Source organism: Montipora foliosa, chromosome 2 (assembly GCF_036669935.1).
Source record: "Montipora foliosa isolate CH-2021 chromosome 2, ASM3666993v2, whole genome shotgun sequence".
Lineage (NCBI taxonomy): Eukaryota > Metazoa > Cnidaria > Anthozoa > Scleractinia > Acroporidae > Montipora > Montipora foliosa.
The window spans coordinates 64517931-64531614 of record NC_090870.1 but is presented as its reverse complement, the minus strand read 5'-3'; the positions used below and the strand labels follow the sequence as shown (position 1 = coordinate 64531614).

Here is a 13684-nt window from a genome sequence, read left to right as displayed (position 1 = left end):
ATTACTCTGAAATTTCGAGATGAAAGAAGGTTTACGCATGTGTCTATGTTACCTTTAGCAGAGCGCGTGCGTACACTTTGTAATGCGCGACTCCAGTGCTTACCATATGAGAGAGAAAATGACTTTTGCTTTGAATATATAAGCCATCGAAATCTTACGTTAAATTGTAATGACAAGGGCGGTCTGGAGCTGTGAGTAGGCGTGGGATTTGTCACATATGGTTTAGGGGCCGACATATCTCTCCCTCAATGCCGTACCGGGAGGCAAGGTCGGTAGCAGAAAGCAGCGAAGGGTCAACTGCGTCCAAAAGCGATCGCACGGGCCGAAATCCCGGGATGACTCGTTTGGTACGACGCTCCAGCGCCACGTCTGGAGGTACTGCAATTTTTCTCTCTTGTTCAAACATTCCGTCGGTGCATGCGCAAATGTTCTGGCTCTCCAATACGTAGCATGCCAAAAAAGGATGCTGGAAATTTTTTATTTTTATTTTTATTTTTACGAGCAATTGATATTTCAGTCGATTGTACATGCATAAACGTAACTGTAAGAATCGTGCGACCGTGCATGTCTGGTCTTCTGGAGACAGAGGTGAGAGATGGTTTCGTGAAGACTGGCACGCCTAAAATGCTTCAGTTGTTGTAGACATGGCGGTTCACGAGTGAAGCTGTCTCTCTGGCCTTTCTGTGCACGAATTCCAGGACCTACCGATACAATTTGGGCAAGTTTTGAAAGCTAAAAACTTCAATCGGTGCTGTATTTTGCTGGTAGGACTGGGTGAGCCGACACTTATAAAAAATCTATGAAATGAAAAATTCGGGGGTGTTCCCTTGTCGTGGAATGGCAGAATTACCCAGAATTCTTTTCGGGCATGTACGAGGCAACTTGAGAAGCACGAGACTGGCCCTCGTGAAATGGCTGGCTAAAGCGCGGGCGGAGGTAAAAGTAGTGAGAGGGAAGATTTCTAACCAGATACTTAGGAGTATCCCTAACTGAGTTTTCTCTCCGGTCTTCTTGTCATGATGTTCCCGGAAATCACAATCTGTCCCTCAATAAACCTAGAACAACCAGTCATGGTCTTATTTCTTTTTCTTACTTCAGTATCAGCTAAGTTATGGAATGCGCTACCTGATTTTATGCGTACTGACTGAGTTAACAGGTTTTAAAATGAGAATCCAGGCCGCATTTTGTATAGCTGCTTTTAAAAAAATGACTGCATGTTTCTTGAAATATTTCATATTTCGTTATTTATCCGTATGGGCTATGTATTTTAGCTGTAACTGTGATGTCTGGCTGGAAGATATTAGCTCTTGTAATTACTCTGAAATTTCGAGATGAAAGAAGGTTTACGCATGTGTCTATGTTACCTTTAGCAGAGCGCGTGCGTACACTTTGTAATGCGCGACTCCAGTGCTTACCATATGAGAGAGAAAATGACTTTTGCTTTGAATATATAAGCCATCGAAATCTTACGTTAAATTGTAATGACAAGGGCGGTCTGGAGCTGTGAGTAGGCGTGGGATTTGTCACATATGGTTTAGGGGCCGACATATCTCTCCCTCAATGCCGTACCGGGAGGCAAGGTCGGTAGCAGAAAGCAGCGAAGGGTCAACTGCGTCCAAAAGCGATCGCACGGGCCGAAATCCCGGGATGACTCGTTTGGTACGACGCTCCAGCGCCACGTCTGGAGGTACTGCAATTTTTCTCTCTTGTTCAAACATTCCGTCGGTGCATGCGCAAATGTTCTGGCTCTCCAATACGTAGCATGCCAAAAAAGGATGCTGGAAATTTTTTATTTTTATTTTTATTTTTACGAGCAATTGATATTTCAGTCGATTGTACATGCATAAACGTAACTGTAAGAATCGTGCGACCGTGCATGTCTGGTCTTCTGGAGACAGAGGTGAGAGATGGTTTCGTGAAGACTGGCACGCCTAAAATGCTTCAGTTGTTGTAGACATGGCGGTTCACGAGTGAAGCTGTCTCTCTGGCCTTTCTGTGCACGAATTCCAGGACCTACCGATACAATTTGGGCAAGTTTTGAAAGCTAAAAACTTCAATCGGTGCTGTATTTTGCTGGTAGGACTGGGTGAGCCGACACTTATAAAAAATCTATGAAATGAAAAATTCGGGGGTGTTCCCTTGTCGTGGAATGGCAGAATTACCCAGAATTCTTTTCGGGCATGTACGAGGCAACTTGAGAAGCACGAGACTGGCCCTCGTGAAATGGCTGGCTAAAGCGCGGGCGGAGGTAAAAGTAGTGAGAGGGAAGATTTCTAACCAGATACTTAGGAGTATCCCTAACTGAGTTTTCTCTCCGGTCTTCTTGTCATGATGTTCCCGGAAATCACAATCTGTCCCTCAATAAACCTAGAACAACCAGTCATGGTCTTATTTCTTTTTCTTACTTCAGTATCAGCTAAGTTATGGAATGCGCTACCTGATTTTATGCGTACTGACTGAGTTAACAGGTTTTAAAATGAGAATCCAGGCCGCATTTTGTATAGCTGCTTTTAAAAAAATGACTGCATGTTTCTTGAAATATTTCATATTTCGTTATTTATCCGTATGGGCTATGTATTTTAGCTGTAACTGTGATGTCTGGCTGGAAGATATTAGCTCTTGTAATTACTCTGAAATTTCGAGATGAAAGAAGGTTTACGCATGTGTCTATGTTACCTTTAGCAGAGCGCGTGCGTACACTTTGTAATGCGCGACTCCAGTGCTTACCATATGAGAGAGAAAATGACTTTTGCTTTGAATATATAAGCCATCGAAATCTTACGTTAAATTGTAATGACAAGGGCGGTCTGGAGCTGTGAGTAGGCGTGGGATTTGTCACATATGGTTTAGGGGCCGACATATCTCTCCCTCAATGCCGTACCGGGAGGCAAGGTCGGTAGCAGAAAGCAGCGAAGGGTCAACTGCGTCCAAAAGCGATCGCACGGGCCGAAATCCCGGGATGACTCGTTTGGTACGACGCTCCAGCGCCACGTCTGGAGGTACTGCAATTTTTCTCTCTTGTTCAAACATTCCGTCGGTGCATGCGCAAATGTTCTGGCTCTCCAATACGTAGCATGCCAAAAAAGGATGCTGGAAATTTTTTATTTTTATTTTTATTTTTACGAGCAATTGATATTTCAGTCGATTGTACATGCATAAACGTAACTGTAAGAATCGTGCGACCGTGCATGTCTGGTCTTCTGGAGACAGAGGTGAGAGATGGTTTCGTGAAGACTGGCACGCCTAAAATGCTTCAGTTGTTGTAGACATGGCGGTTCACGAGTGAAGCTGTCTCTCTGGCCTTTCTGTGCACGAATTCCAGGACCTACCGATACAATTTGGGCAAGTTTTGAAAGCTAAAAACTTCAATCGGTGCTGTATTTTGCTGGTAGGACTGGGTGAGCCGACACTTATAAAAAATCTATGAAATGAAAAATTCGGGGGTGTTCCCTTGTCGTGGAATGGCAGAATTACCCAGAATTCTTTTCGGGCATGTACGAGGCAACTTGAGAAGCACGAGACTGGCCCTCGTGAAATGGCTGGCTAAAGCGCGGGCGGAGGTAAAAGTAGTGAGAGGGAAGATTTCTAACCAGATACTTAGGAGTATCCCTAACTGAGTTTTCTCTCCGGTCTTCTTGTCATGATGTTCCCGGAAATCACAATCTGTCCCTCAATAAACCTAGAACAACCAGTCATGGTCTTATTTCTTTTTCTTACTTCAGTATCAGCTAAGTTATGGAATGCGCTACCTGATTTTATGCGTACTGACTGAGTTAACAGGTTTTAAAATGAGAATCCAGGCCGCATTTTGTATAGCTGCTTTTAAAAAAATGACTGCATGTTTCTTGAAATATTTCATATTTCGTTATTTATCCGTATGGGCTATGTATTTTAGCTGTAACTGTGATGTCTGGCTGGAAGATATTAGCTCTTGTAATTACTCTGAAATTTCGAGATGAAAGAAGGTTTACGCATGTGTCTATGTTACCTTTAGCAGAGCGCGTGCGTACACTTTGTAATGCGCGACTCCAGTGCTTACCATATGAGAGAGAAAATGACTTTTGCTTTGAATATATAAGCCATCGAAATCTTACGTTAAATTGTAATGACAAGGGCGGTCTGGAGCTGTGAGTAGGCGTGGGATTTGTCACATATGGTTTAGGGGCCGACATATCTCTCCCTCAATGCCGTACCGGGAGGCAAGGTCGGTAGCAGAAAGCAGCGAAGGGTCAACTGCGTCCAAAAGCGATCGCACGGGCCGAAATCCCGGGATGACTCGTTTGGTACGACGCTCCAGCGCCACGTCTGGAGGTACTGCAATTTTTCTCTCTTGTTCAAACATTCCGTCGGTGCATGCGCAAATGTTCTGGCTCTCCAATACGTAGCATGCCAAAAAAGGATGCTGGAAATTTTTTATTTTTATTTTTATTTTTACGAGCAATTGATATTTCAGTCGATTGTACATGCATAAACGTAACTGTAAGAATCGTGCGACCGTGCATGTCTGGTCTTCTGGAGACAGAGGTGAGAGATGGTTTCGTGAAGACTGGCACGCCTAAAATGCTTCAGTTGTTGTAGACATGGCGGTTCACGAGTGAAGCTGTCTCTCTGGCCTTTCTGTGCACGAATTCCAGGACCTACCGATACAATTTGGGCAAGTTTTGAAAGCTAAAAACTTCAATCGGTGCTGTATTTTGCTGGTAGGACTGGGTGAGCCGACACTTATAAAAAATCTATGAAATGAAAAATTCGGGGGTGTTCCCTTGTCGTGGAATGGCAGAATTACCCAGAATTCTTTTCGGGCATGTACGAGGCAACTTGAGAAGCACGAGACTGGCCCTCGTGAAATGGCTGGCTAAAGCGCGGGCGGAGGTAAAAGTAGTGAGAGGGAAGATTTCTAACCAGATACTTAGGAGTATCCCTAACTGAGTTTTCTCTCCGGTCTTCTTGTCATGATGTTCCCGGAAATCACAATCTGTCCCTCAATAAACCTAGAACAACCAGTCATGGTCTTATTTCTTTTTCTTACTTCAGTATCAGCTAAGTTATGGAATGCGCTACCTGATTTTATGCGTACTGACTGAGTTAACAGGTTTTAAAATGAGAATCCAGGCCGCATTTTGTATAGCTGCTTTTAAAAAAATGACTGCATGTTTCTTGAAATATTTCATATTTCGTTATTTATCCGTATGGGCTATGTATTTTAGCTGTAACTGTGATGTCTGGCTGGAAGATATTAGCTCTTGTAATTACTCTGAAATTTCGAGATGAAAGAAGGTTTACGCATGTGTCTATGTTACCTTTAGCAGAGCGCGTGCGTACACTTTGTAATGCGCGACTCCAGTGCTTACCATATGAGAGAGAAAATGACTTTTGCTTTGAATATATAAGCCATCGAAATCTTACGTTAAATTGTAATGACAAGGGCGGTCTGGAGCTGTGAGTAGGCGTGGGATTTGTCACATATGGTTTAGGGGCCGACATATCTCTCCCTCAATGCCGTACCGGGAGGCAAGGTCGGTAGCAGAAAGCAGCGAAGGGTCAACTGCGTCCAAAAGCGATCGCACGGGCCGAAATCCCGGGATGACTCGTTTGGTACGACGCTCCAGCGCCACGTCTGGAGGTACTGCAATTTTTCTCTCTTGTTCAAACATTCCGTCGGTGCATGCGCAAATGTTCTGGCTCTCCAATACGTAGCATGCCAAAAAAGGATGCTGGAAATTTTTTATTTTTATTTTTATTTTTACGAGCAATTGATATTTCAGTCGATTGTACATGCATAAACGTAACTGTAAGAATCGTGCGACCGTGCATGTCTGGTCTTCTGGAGACAGAGGTGAGAGATGGTTTCGTGAAGACTGGCACGCCTAAAATGCTTCAGTTGTTGTAGACATGGCGGTTCACGAGTGAAGCTGTCTCTCTGGCCTTTCTGTGCACGAATTCCAGGACCTACCGATACAATTTGGGCAAGTTTTGAAAGCTAAAAACTTCAATCGGTGCTGTATTTTGCTGGTAGGACTGGGTGAGCCGACACTTATAAAAAATCTATGAAATGAAAAATTCGGGGGTGTTCCCTTGTCGTGGAATGGCAGAATTACCCAGAATTCTTTTCGGGCATGTACGAGGCATTTTGAGAAGCACGAGACTGGCCCTCGTGAAATGGCTGGCTAAAGCGCGGGCGGAGGTAGAAGTAGTGAGAGGGAAGATTTCTAACCAGATACTTAGGAGTATCCCTAACTGAGTTTTCTCTCCGGTCTTCTTGTCATGATGTTCCCGGAAATCACAATCTGTCCCTCAATAAACCTAGAACAACCAGTCATGGTCTTATTTCTTTTTCTTACTTCAGTATCAGCTAAGTTATGGAATGCGCTACCTGATTTTATGCGTACTGACTGAGTTAACAGGTTTTAAAATGAGAATCCAGGCCGAATTTTGTATAGATGCTTTTAAAAAAATGACTGCATGTTTCTTGAAATATTTCATATTTCGTTATTTATCCGTATGGGCTATGTATTTTAGCTGTAAATGTGATGTCTGGCTGGAAGATATTAGCTCTTGTAATTACTCTGAAATTTCGAGATGAAAGAAGGTTTACGCATGTGTCTATGTTACCTTTAGCAGAGCGCGTGCGTACACTTTGTAATGAGCGACTCCAGTGCTTACCATATGAGAGAGAAAATGACTTTTGCTTTGATTATATAAGCCATCGAAATCTTACGTTAAATTGTAATGACAAGGGCGGTCTGGAGCTGTGAGTAGGCGTGGGATTTGTCACATATGGTTTAGGGGCCGACATATCTCTCCCTCAATGCCGTACCGGGAGGCAAGGTCGGTAGCAGAAAGCAGCGAAGGGTCAACTACGTCCAAAAGCGATCGCACGGGCCGAAATCCCGGGATGACTCGTTTGGTACGACGCTCCAGCGCCACGTCTGGAGGTACTGCATTTTTCTCTCTTGTTTAAACATCCTGTTGGTGAATGCGCAAATGTTCTGGGCAGAATTACCCAGAATTCTTTTCGGGTATGTACGAGGCATTTTGAGACCTCGTGAAATGGATAAAGCGCGGCCAGAGGTAAAAGTAGTGATAGGGAAGGTTTTTAGCCAGATACTAATGAGTTTCCCTAACTGAGTTTTCTGTCCTTTCTTCTTTTTATGATGTTCGCGGAAATTACATTCTGTCCCTCAATAAACCTAGAACAACCAGTCATGGTCTTAATTGTTTTTCTTACTTCAGTGTCAGCTAAGTTATGGAATGGGCTACTTGATTTTATTCGTACTGAGTGAGTTAACATGTTTTGAAATGAGAATCCAGGCCGTATCTTGTATAGCTGCTTTTTTAAAAATTACTGCATGTTTGTTTAAAGATTTCATATTTAGTTATTTATGGGTGTGGGCTGGAAGATATTAGGTTTACGCATGTGTCTATGTTACCTTTAACAGGGCGCAGGCGTTTATTTTGTAATGCCCGACAGTCACTCTGGTGCTTACCATTTGAGAGAGAAAATGACTCTTTCTTTGAATATTTGAGCCGTCGAAATCTCACGTTTAATTGTTATGACAAGGGCGGTCGGGAGCTGTGAGTAGGCGTGGGATTTGTCGGATATGGTGTAGGGGCTGACATATCTCTCCCTCAATGCCGTAGGGAGGGGGGGGGGGGGAAGGGGGCGATTTCGGTTGCAGAAAGCAGCGAAACGCCAACTGCGTCCAAAAGCGTTCGCACGGGTCGAAATCCCGGGATGACTCGTTTGGTACGACGCTCCAGCGCCACTTCCGGAGGTACTGCTTTGTTGTCTCTTGTTCAAACATGCCGTCATGGCTTGCATAAGTTTTGTGCCCTTTCGACAGAGCGGTTTTCAAATGAGTGTCGTAAAACTAAAACCATAGTAATTACTTTAACCAATCAAAAAGGACGGAGACAATACAGTAAACCAATCAAAACTCGAAGTAATTACACGTAGCCGACACAAAAGGCGGGAAAATGTGCACCCGCGAGCCACAATTGGTTTTGGTTTCACTTCTGATTGGTTGAAAAAGTGGCGCGAAAAATTTGAACCAATCACTGAGTGAAGTAGATGCAAAACCAAGGTAATTCGCTAATTACTTTCGACACTCAATTGAAAACCGCTCTACTTACCATACCCTAAAAAGATACTAACTTTTGCAAGGAACTTTTACTGTCGATCAGTGGATGGTAGAGGCGTAAACGTAATGTAAGAACCCTGCGTGTTTGGTCTTCTCGATACAGAGATGAGAGATGGTTTCATGGAGACTGGGACGCCTAATGTGCTTTATTGTTAGACATGGGTGTTTAGGAGTGAATTTGTCTACGTGGCCTTTCTTTGGACGAATTTCAGGACCTACCGACACAATGTGAGCAAGATTGCCTGTGAAGTTTTCCCACGGAAAAAATAAAAGATTTTGCAGGAACGACTAACGGAACCAATCAAGCCTGCTTATTTGATCAGGTTCAGTGGATTTGTTGATTGGATAAGATACCTTGTTGTATAGAGTAAAGCTGCAGGTACTATCAAACTAGTTCCTGGCTAAGGTGGTGGCACTGAGTTTGTCATTCTTGAAAGTCCTGTTACGCCTCAATGACAGTTTTGGCATCCATGCTCAAAGCAACCTGGCTGGGAACGTGCAAATGTCTCAGCTTCAGGATGGTGTAAACAACGTGCAAGAGAACTGTTGCTGATGTGAAACTAAGGCATAACATGAAAGAAACCGCAGCAACCACCGTAGGTAGCTTGCTCTCGTTACCTTAAGCTTTTTTCTCTTGAATATTAAATCTTATCCAATCTTTGCTCAATTTCATTGATCAACATTACATGGACGAAATGAAAGCAACAAGGTAATATCACTCATAGTAATTCTTTGGTCGCGGGACAGGTTGTTGAAAATTGAACAAATTAAACTAATGCTGAAGGTTAATCCGACATGACAACCGTTAGGTAGAAATCGCTACCCTTCACCCTTTACCCTTCACCCGTCACCCTTTACCCTTTACCCGTCACCCTTTACCCTTTACCCATGGAAAAGGTTTGCCGGTGTTTCCGTAGGGTTCCCAAGCTAATGTGACAAAAACAGACTGTCCGTGTCATCAGATCGAGATCAATACGCGTGCGAGAATCCACGTGAGCGTGCCCCTGGAAACAACAAAAGAATCTTCGGGACACCTATTAAAAATCTCGATTCCTTACAAACACCCAATCTGAACAAAATTAGGGTTCAATAACAAATCGCCGCAATACAGAGTACAATCCACTCGCTTTCGATCTACAGAACAACTCTCTCGATCTTTCTCTTCCCCAACCTCGTTCCCAGGGTCTCTCTTCTCTGCCTCCATTGGAGGCAGAGAAGAGAGACCCTGGGAACGAGGTTGTCTCTTCCCACGTTACATAATACATGTCAATTAAAGTTACACTCCATGGCCCGGTTGTTCAAAAGCCGATTAACGCTAATCCCAGATTAAAAATAAACCAAAGAATTTATTTCTGTACTCCCAAGTTCTGTTCAACGCTGATATTGAGCAAAACTTTACATTAGAAGAAGTCAATCTTGAAAAACAAAAATAATCAAAAGAAACTTTCGCCAAAAAGTTGAAAACATGAAAGAAAATATTACGCCAATCCTGGATTAAAGTTAATCGGCTTTCGAACAGCCGGCCTCATATTTCGTACATTCCGTTGTCACGCAATGAAGCGTACCCGCAGAACGCGCATATCAATTTTGCCTTGCCTGACACTAATATGCGGATTCCGACACCCTTTACTTTTTTACCCTTTACCCGTTACCCTTTACCCGTGGAAAAGGTCTGCCGCGGAAATACAGGCTAAGCGACTGTCGAACGCACTTCAGTAATCCCAGATTACTACTCGTGTGATATCATAATCTCGAGAACATGTAGCTTGTAAAACCAGGATATCCTTGACCCAGTTCCACAAGGGTGACCTAACGTCCCTTCTTCTGAAAAAGTGTGAAAAATAAAAAGTGTCATCACTTTATCCCTAAGCGTACAATATGCAACGGATTATTTGTGATTCCTGAAGATATGTGGCTTGCTAGGAGTGACGTAAGCAAGACAAATGGTAGTCACGCATTCTTCGCCATTACAGCGACAAGGAACGACCAGAAATTTCCTTCATGACTTCAGAAACGGTTAAGTGAATTTTTAATCTTAACAGCAGGTGTCATGCTTAACATAGGTATATTTTTAGCCATATTTTTGCGATGGTGCAGATTTCAGACGGGGAGATTAAATCTTTTTTACCGTACAAAAGTGAAGAAGATCAACTCCGTGCAATTGGACCGACGAAAAGAGTTAAGGAACAGTAAAATGATGGCCAATTAGTCCAGGGCGTTGAGACGAAAGGAAGTCAAGTGGAAACAGGAGAGTGTCTCGGCTCATGTTCTTATGTAGTAAGAGTCTGTCAACTCAACCTTCATGCACAGTTCCTTCTGAAAAAAAAAAAAACCTCCATACTTGCATTATTGCTCGAAAAGGGCCATTTTATTTCAACTTAGATCTGCTCAAATAGATTTATGGAAAACAATAATACTTTTGAGAGAAATGTTTATTTGAAGAATTATAAATTTGAAGTGCGGGTTGTATATAGGCACCTGTGTATCGTTACAAAATTCATGCGGCTTCAGTGGGATAATTCGAACCCATGACCTCTATCATGGTGGTCAGTGGGTCAGTCCACCAACTGAGCAATGAAGCCACACAGTTCGAAGCAGGTCAGTTTGTTGGGCATTACTAAACCACAAAACAGCGAAACAAAACACCATGTGTGACCCCACCATACATTGAATATAATTAACCCATTGACTCCCAGGGGTTCCCCATTGACAAGTAAAACGGTCTGGCATTAGACAGAGTAAAACACTAAGTCTGGCCGGTTTAGGCCGGTTTGGACGTCAAGGGGTTAAACGAACACAGGTTGGATTTGAGAAATTTCGTTTTTGGCTCAAAACGTTAATACTCCGGATTTCTTGAGATTAATATTAGGATAAAGATTAAGACTGAGATTAGGAGCAATAGCGTTAATTAGGCCTAAAACAATATTTAATTTCAAATCCAACCATTTTCAGTTAGTATTCAATGTATGGTGGGGTCATACATGGTGTTTTGGTGGTTTCTTTCACAGTTTCGGTGTTTCGCTGTCTCGTTGTTCAGTAATGTCCCAATGTGTTGGGCTCACATGTTCCCTCGAAAGGACTAATAAGAGAAGTATCACTTCTATCTTTGGATTATATAATTTCTGTGGTCATAAGACTGAAAACACAAGTAGGATATTTAATTGAGTCTTTAAGTTTTTTTTCAACAGGTTTCAATTACAGGTCATTTTTCACAGGTCACTCATTACAAAGCCTTTACTAAACTTATAGGCCTCGTTAGGCCTCATTGGGTCCAGGGTTAGTCAATTTGACGGTTTTGGGTTACTTTAGTACACTATTAGGTAAAACAATGACCTGTAATGAGTGACCTGTGTTTTAGACCTGCTGGTTTTTTTCTTTGATTCTGAGGTTAATTAACTTATATTGCATATATTTTGTTTTAGACATCACTATCACTGCTTGGCAATGTTACATTTTTGCAAGGTTCTTGTCGCTTCTTTTATGCTGTGACACCAAAGGAAAGCTCCTTTGCAAATATTACAGATGTGCCAGATTATCTTAATGAAGTAAGCAGTATTAATGCTGATCACTCTCAGAATAAAAAAAGAGATATAAAAAAAGATTCTTCCCAATGACAAAATGGGTTGGCTCAGTTGGTTGAGCTCACATCAGACTTGTGAGTTGGTGGACTCCAGGGTCTGGTTGTTCAAAAGCAGATTAATGCTAATCCCAGATTAAGAAAATTAACCAGCAAGGAGTTTATTTCTCTTCTCCCAAATGCTGTTCAACTCTGATATTTGGCAAAACTTTACATTAGAGGGAGTCAATCTTGAAAAATAAAAATAAGCAAAAGGAATTTTCACCAGAAAGTTGAAAACATGAAACAAACGTTTACCCTAATCTTGGATTAAAGTTAATTTGCTTTCGAACAACCCCGCCCAGCTGGACCAACACTCAGAGTCTTGTATAATAAATAACTGAGAAGAAAGTGCTGCCTTTGTAATGACACCTGCAAATGGTTACACTTTCAAGTAAGATAAGGACTATAAACTGTGGGCCCCATCTCACAACCCTTCAATCAGGGCTTCTGATATTATGCGATGTTGCGATTTTGCATAAATACATGTAAACCTAAAATCGCAAAAAATCAAATTGAGATAAAAAATCGCAGAATTTGCATAAGAAAAGAGCCAAATCTCGCTATTTCGTAAGTTCTCTGATAATTTAAACATAATCTCAAGCCATTTTAGCTTTCAAAAGACGCCAAAAACTGGAAAGAACGAAGGAACAAAGTGGTGTTCTATGCGTTGTTCTACTTGTCGGGGAACTGGTGCTAAGCGACTGCTCATTGGCGACAATCAATTTCCCTAAATGTTCTTTGAAGAAATGTGGTGTGAAAACTGCTGGATTGTCATTTGCAATATGTAGTATTTTCTTTTACTTGAAACAATTAAATGTCCTCAGGGATAAGTTTGTTGTTTAAACACCAAGCGAAAACCAGCAGGGCAAGAAAGTACCCCAAAGAAACATTTCATGTTGATGATGGTCTGTTGTTTTGCTCAATTCGTGCAATGTAGTGGTTGTTGATCTACAAAAGTTTGTGGTGTACAAGCTACTTGAAGCTGAGTCATGTGACACTAAATCGGCAAAATGAGCCATCTCTGATTTCAGTAATTTAAAATGAGGCAACAAATGATTTATTTCAGATGTTTTCATCATTCCCTTGTGCTCAAATATGTTCTTGAACAGCAAGGAATGGATTGAGCTCCCCTTAGATCAAACAAACATGATGACCATTAAATTAGCTGAAATGAAATCGCATAATTTGCCGCATAATGAGACTTGAAAGTGCTGCATAATTTCCAATTTATTTTCGCACCCTATCAGAAGCCCTGTTCAATGTTCATACATTCTGTGGGGCAAAAAAGATCCCACTCACTATCAATGAGAGCAGGGTATGGACTTCCTGGTGTTATCGTCTGGCCTGATTGTGTCCCCAATTAGCACCATAAGGCGCTTGACGCCCAGAACACTTACACACGTAAGTAAAGATTGTGATTGAGTGATTGATCTATTGATTGATTGATTGATTGATTGAGATAGAGGGGCCAATTGTAACCATCAGTTTGAATGTTAGAGGTAATGGCTAGGCAAAAGGGTATCTATTAAGTCCCTCAATTGGCACATAAGCTAACTAAAATTAAGTGATATTTGAGCAGAGATGGTGCTGCACAAAGAGGCCAGTGGGAGCCCAAGCAGAACCACAATGGGGAGCACAAAGGTGATATCCATGGCAACCACAAGAGTAGAAGCACTCATGGTCACCAATACCTAATGCCATCACACAGAGTTTGTGGAATATTCACTCACCTTTTTTAAGGTGTGCATAGAAAGTGTTTTGAGTAAGCTAGACCCCACCTGCCACCCCACAGATCAGATCACTGGTATATCACTATATGAATAACCACTGACAATGTTGCCCCGAGTTTAACATAGCCTACATACACTTTGCTGTCCTTTCAACACCTAGTAAACTCGTTTAAAGTAGTACAGTAGTAAACATT

At 42.1% G+C, this 13684-nt stretch overlaps 1 protein-coding gene across 1 annotated transcript in view; it reads left to right on the top strand.

The window, feature by feature from the left end:
- The first annotated feature begins 8641 nt into the window (after nucleotides 1–8641).
- The window catches only part of LOC137985621 (alkylglycerol monooxygenase-like), a 27302-nt gene continuing 22259 nt past the window's right edge, over nucleotides 8642–13684 (top strand). Inside the window, 2 exon segments of the mRNA XM_068833259.1 lie at nucleotides 8642–8737; nucleotides 11564–11686. Of these exon segments, the coding sequence (XP_068689360.1) occupies nucleotides 8714–8737; nucleotides 11564–11686 (147 nt within the window). The 5' untranslated portion in view covers nucleotides 8642–8713.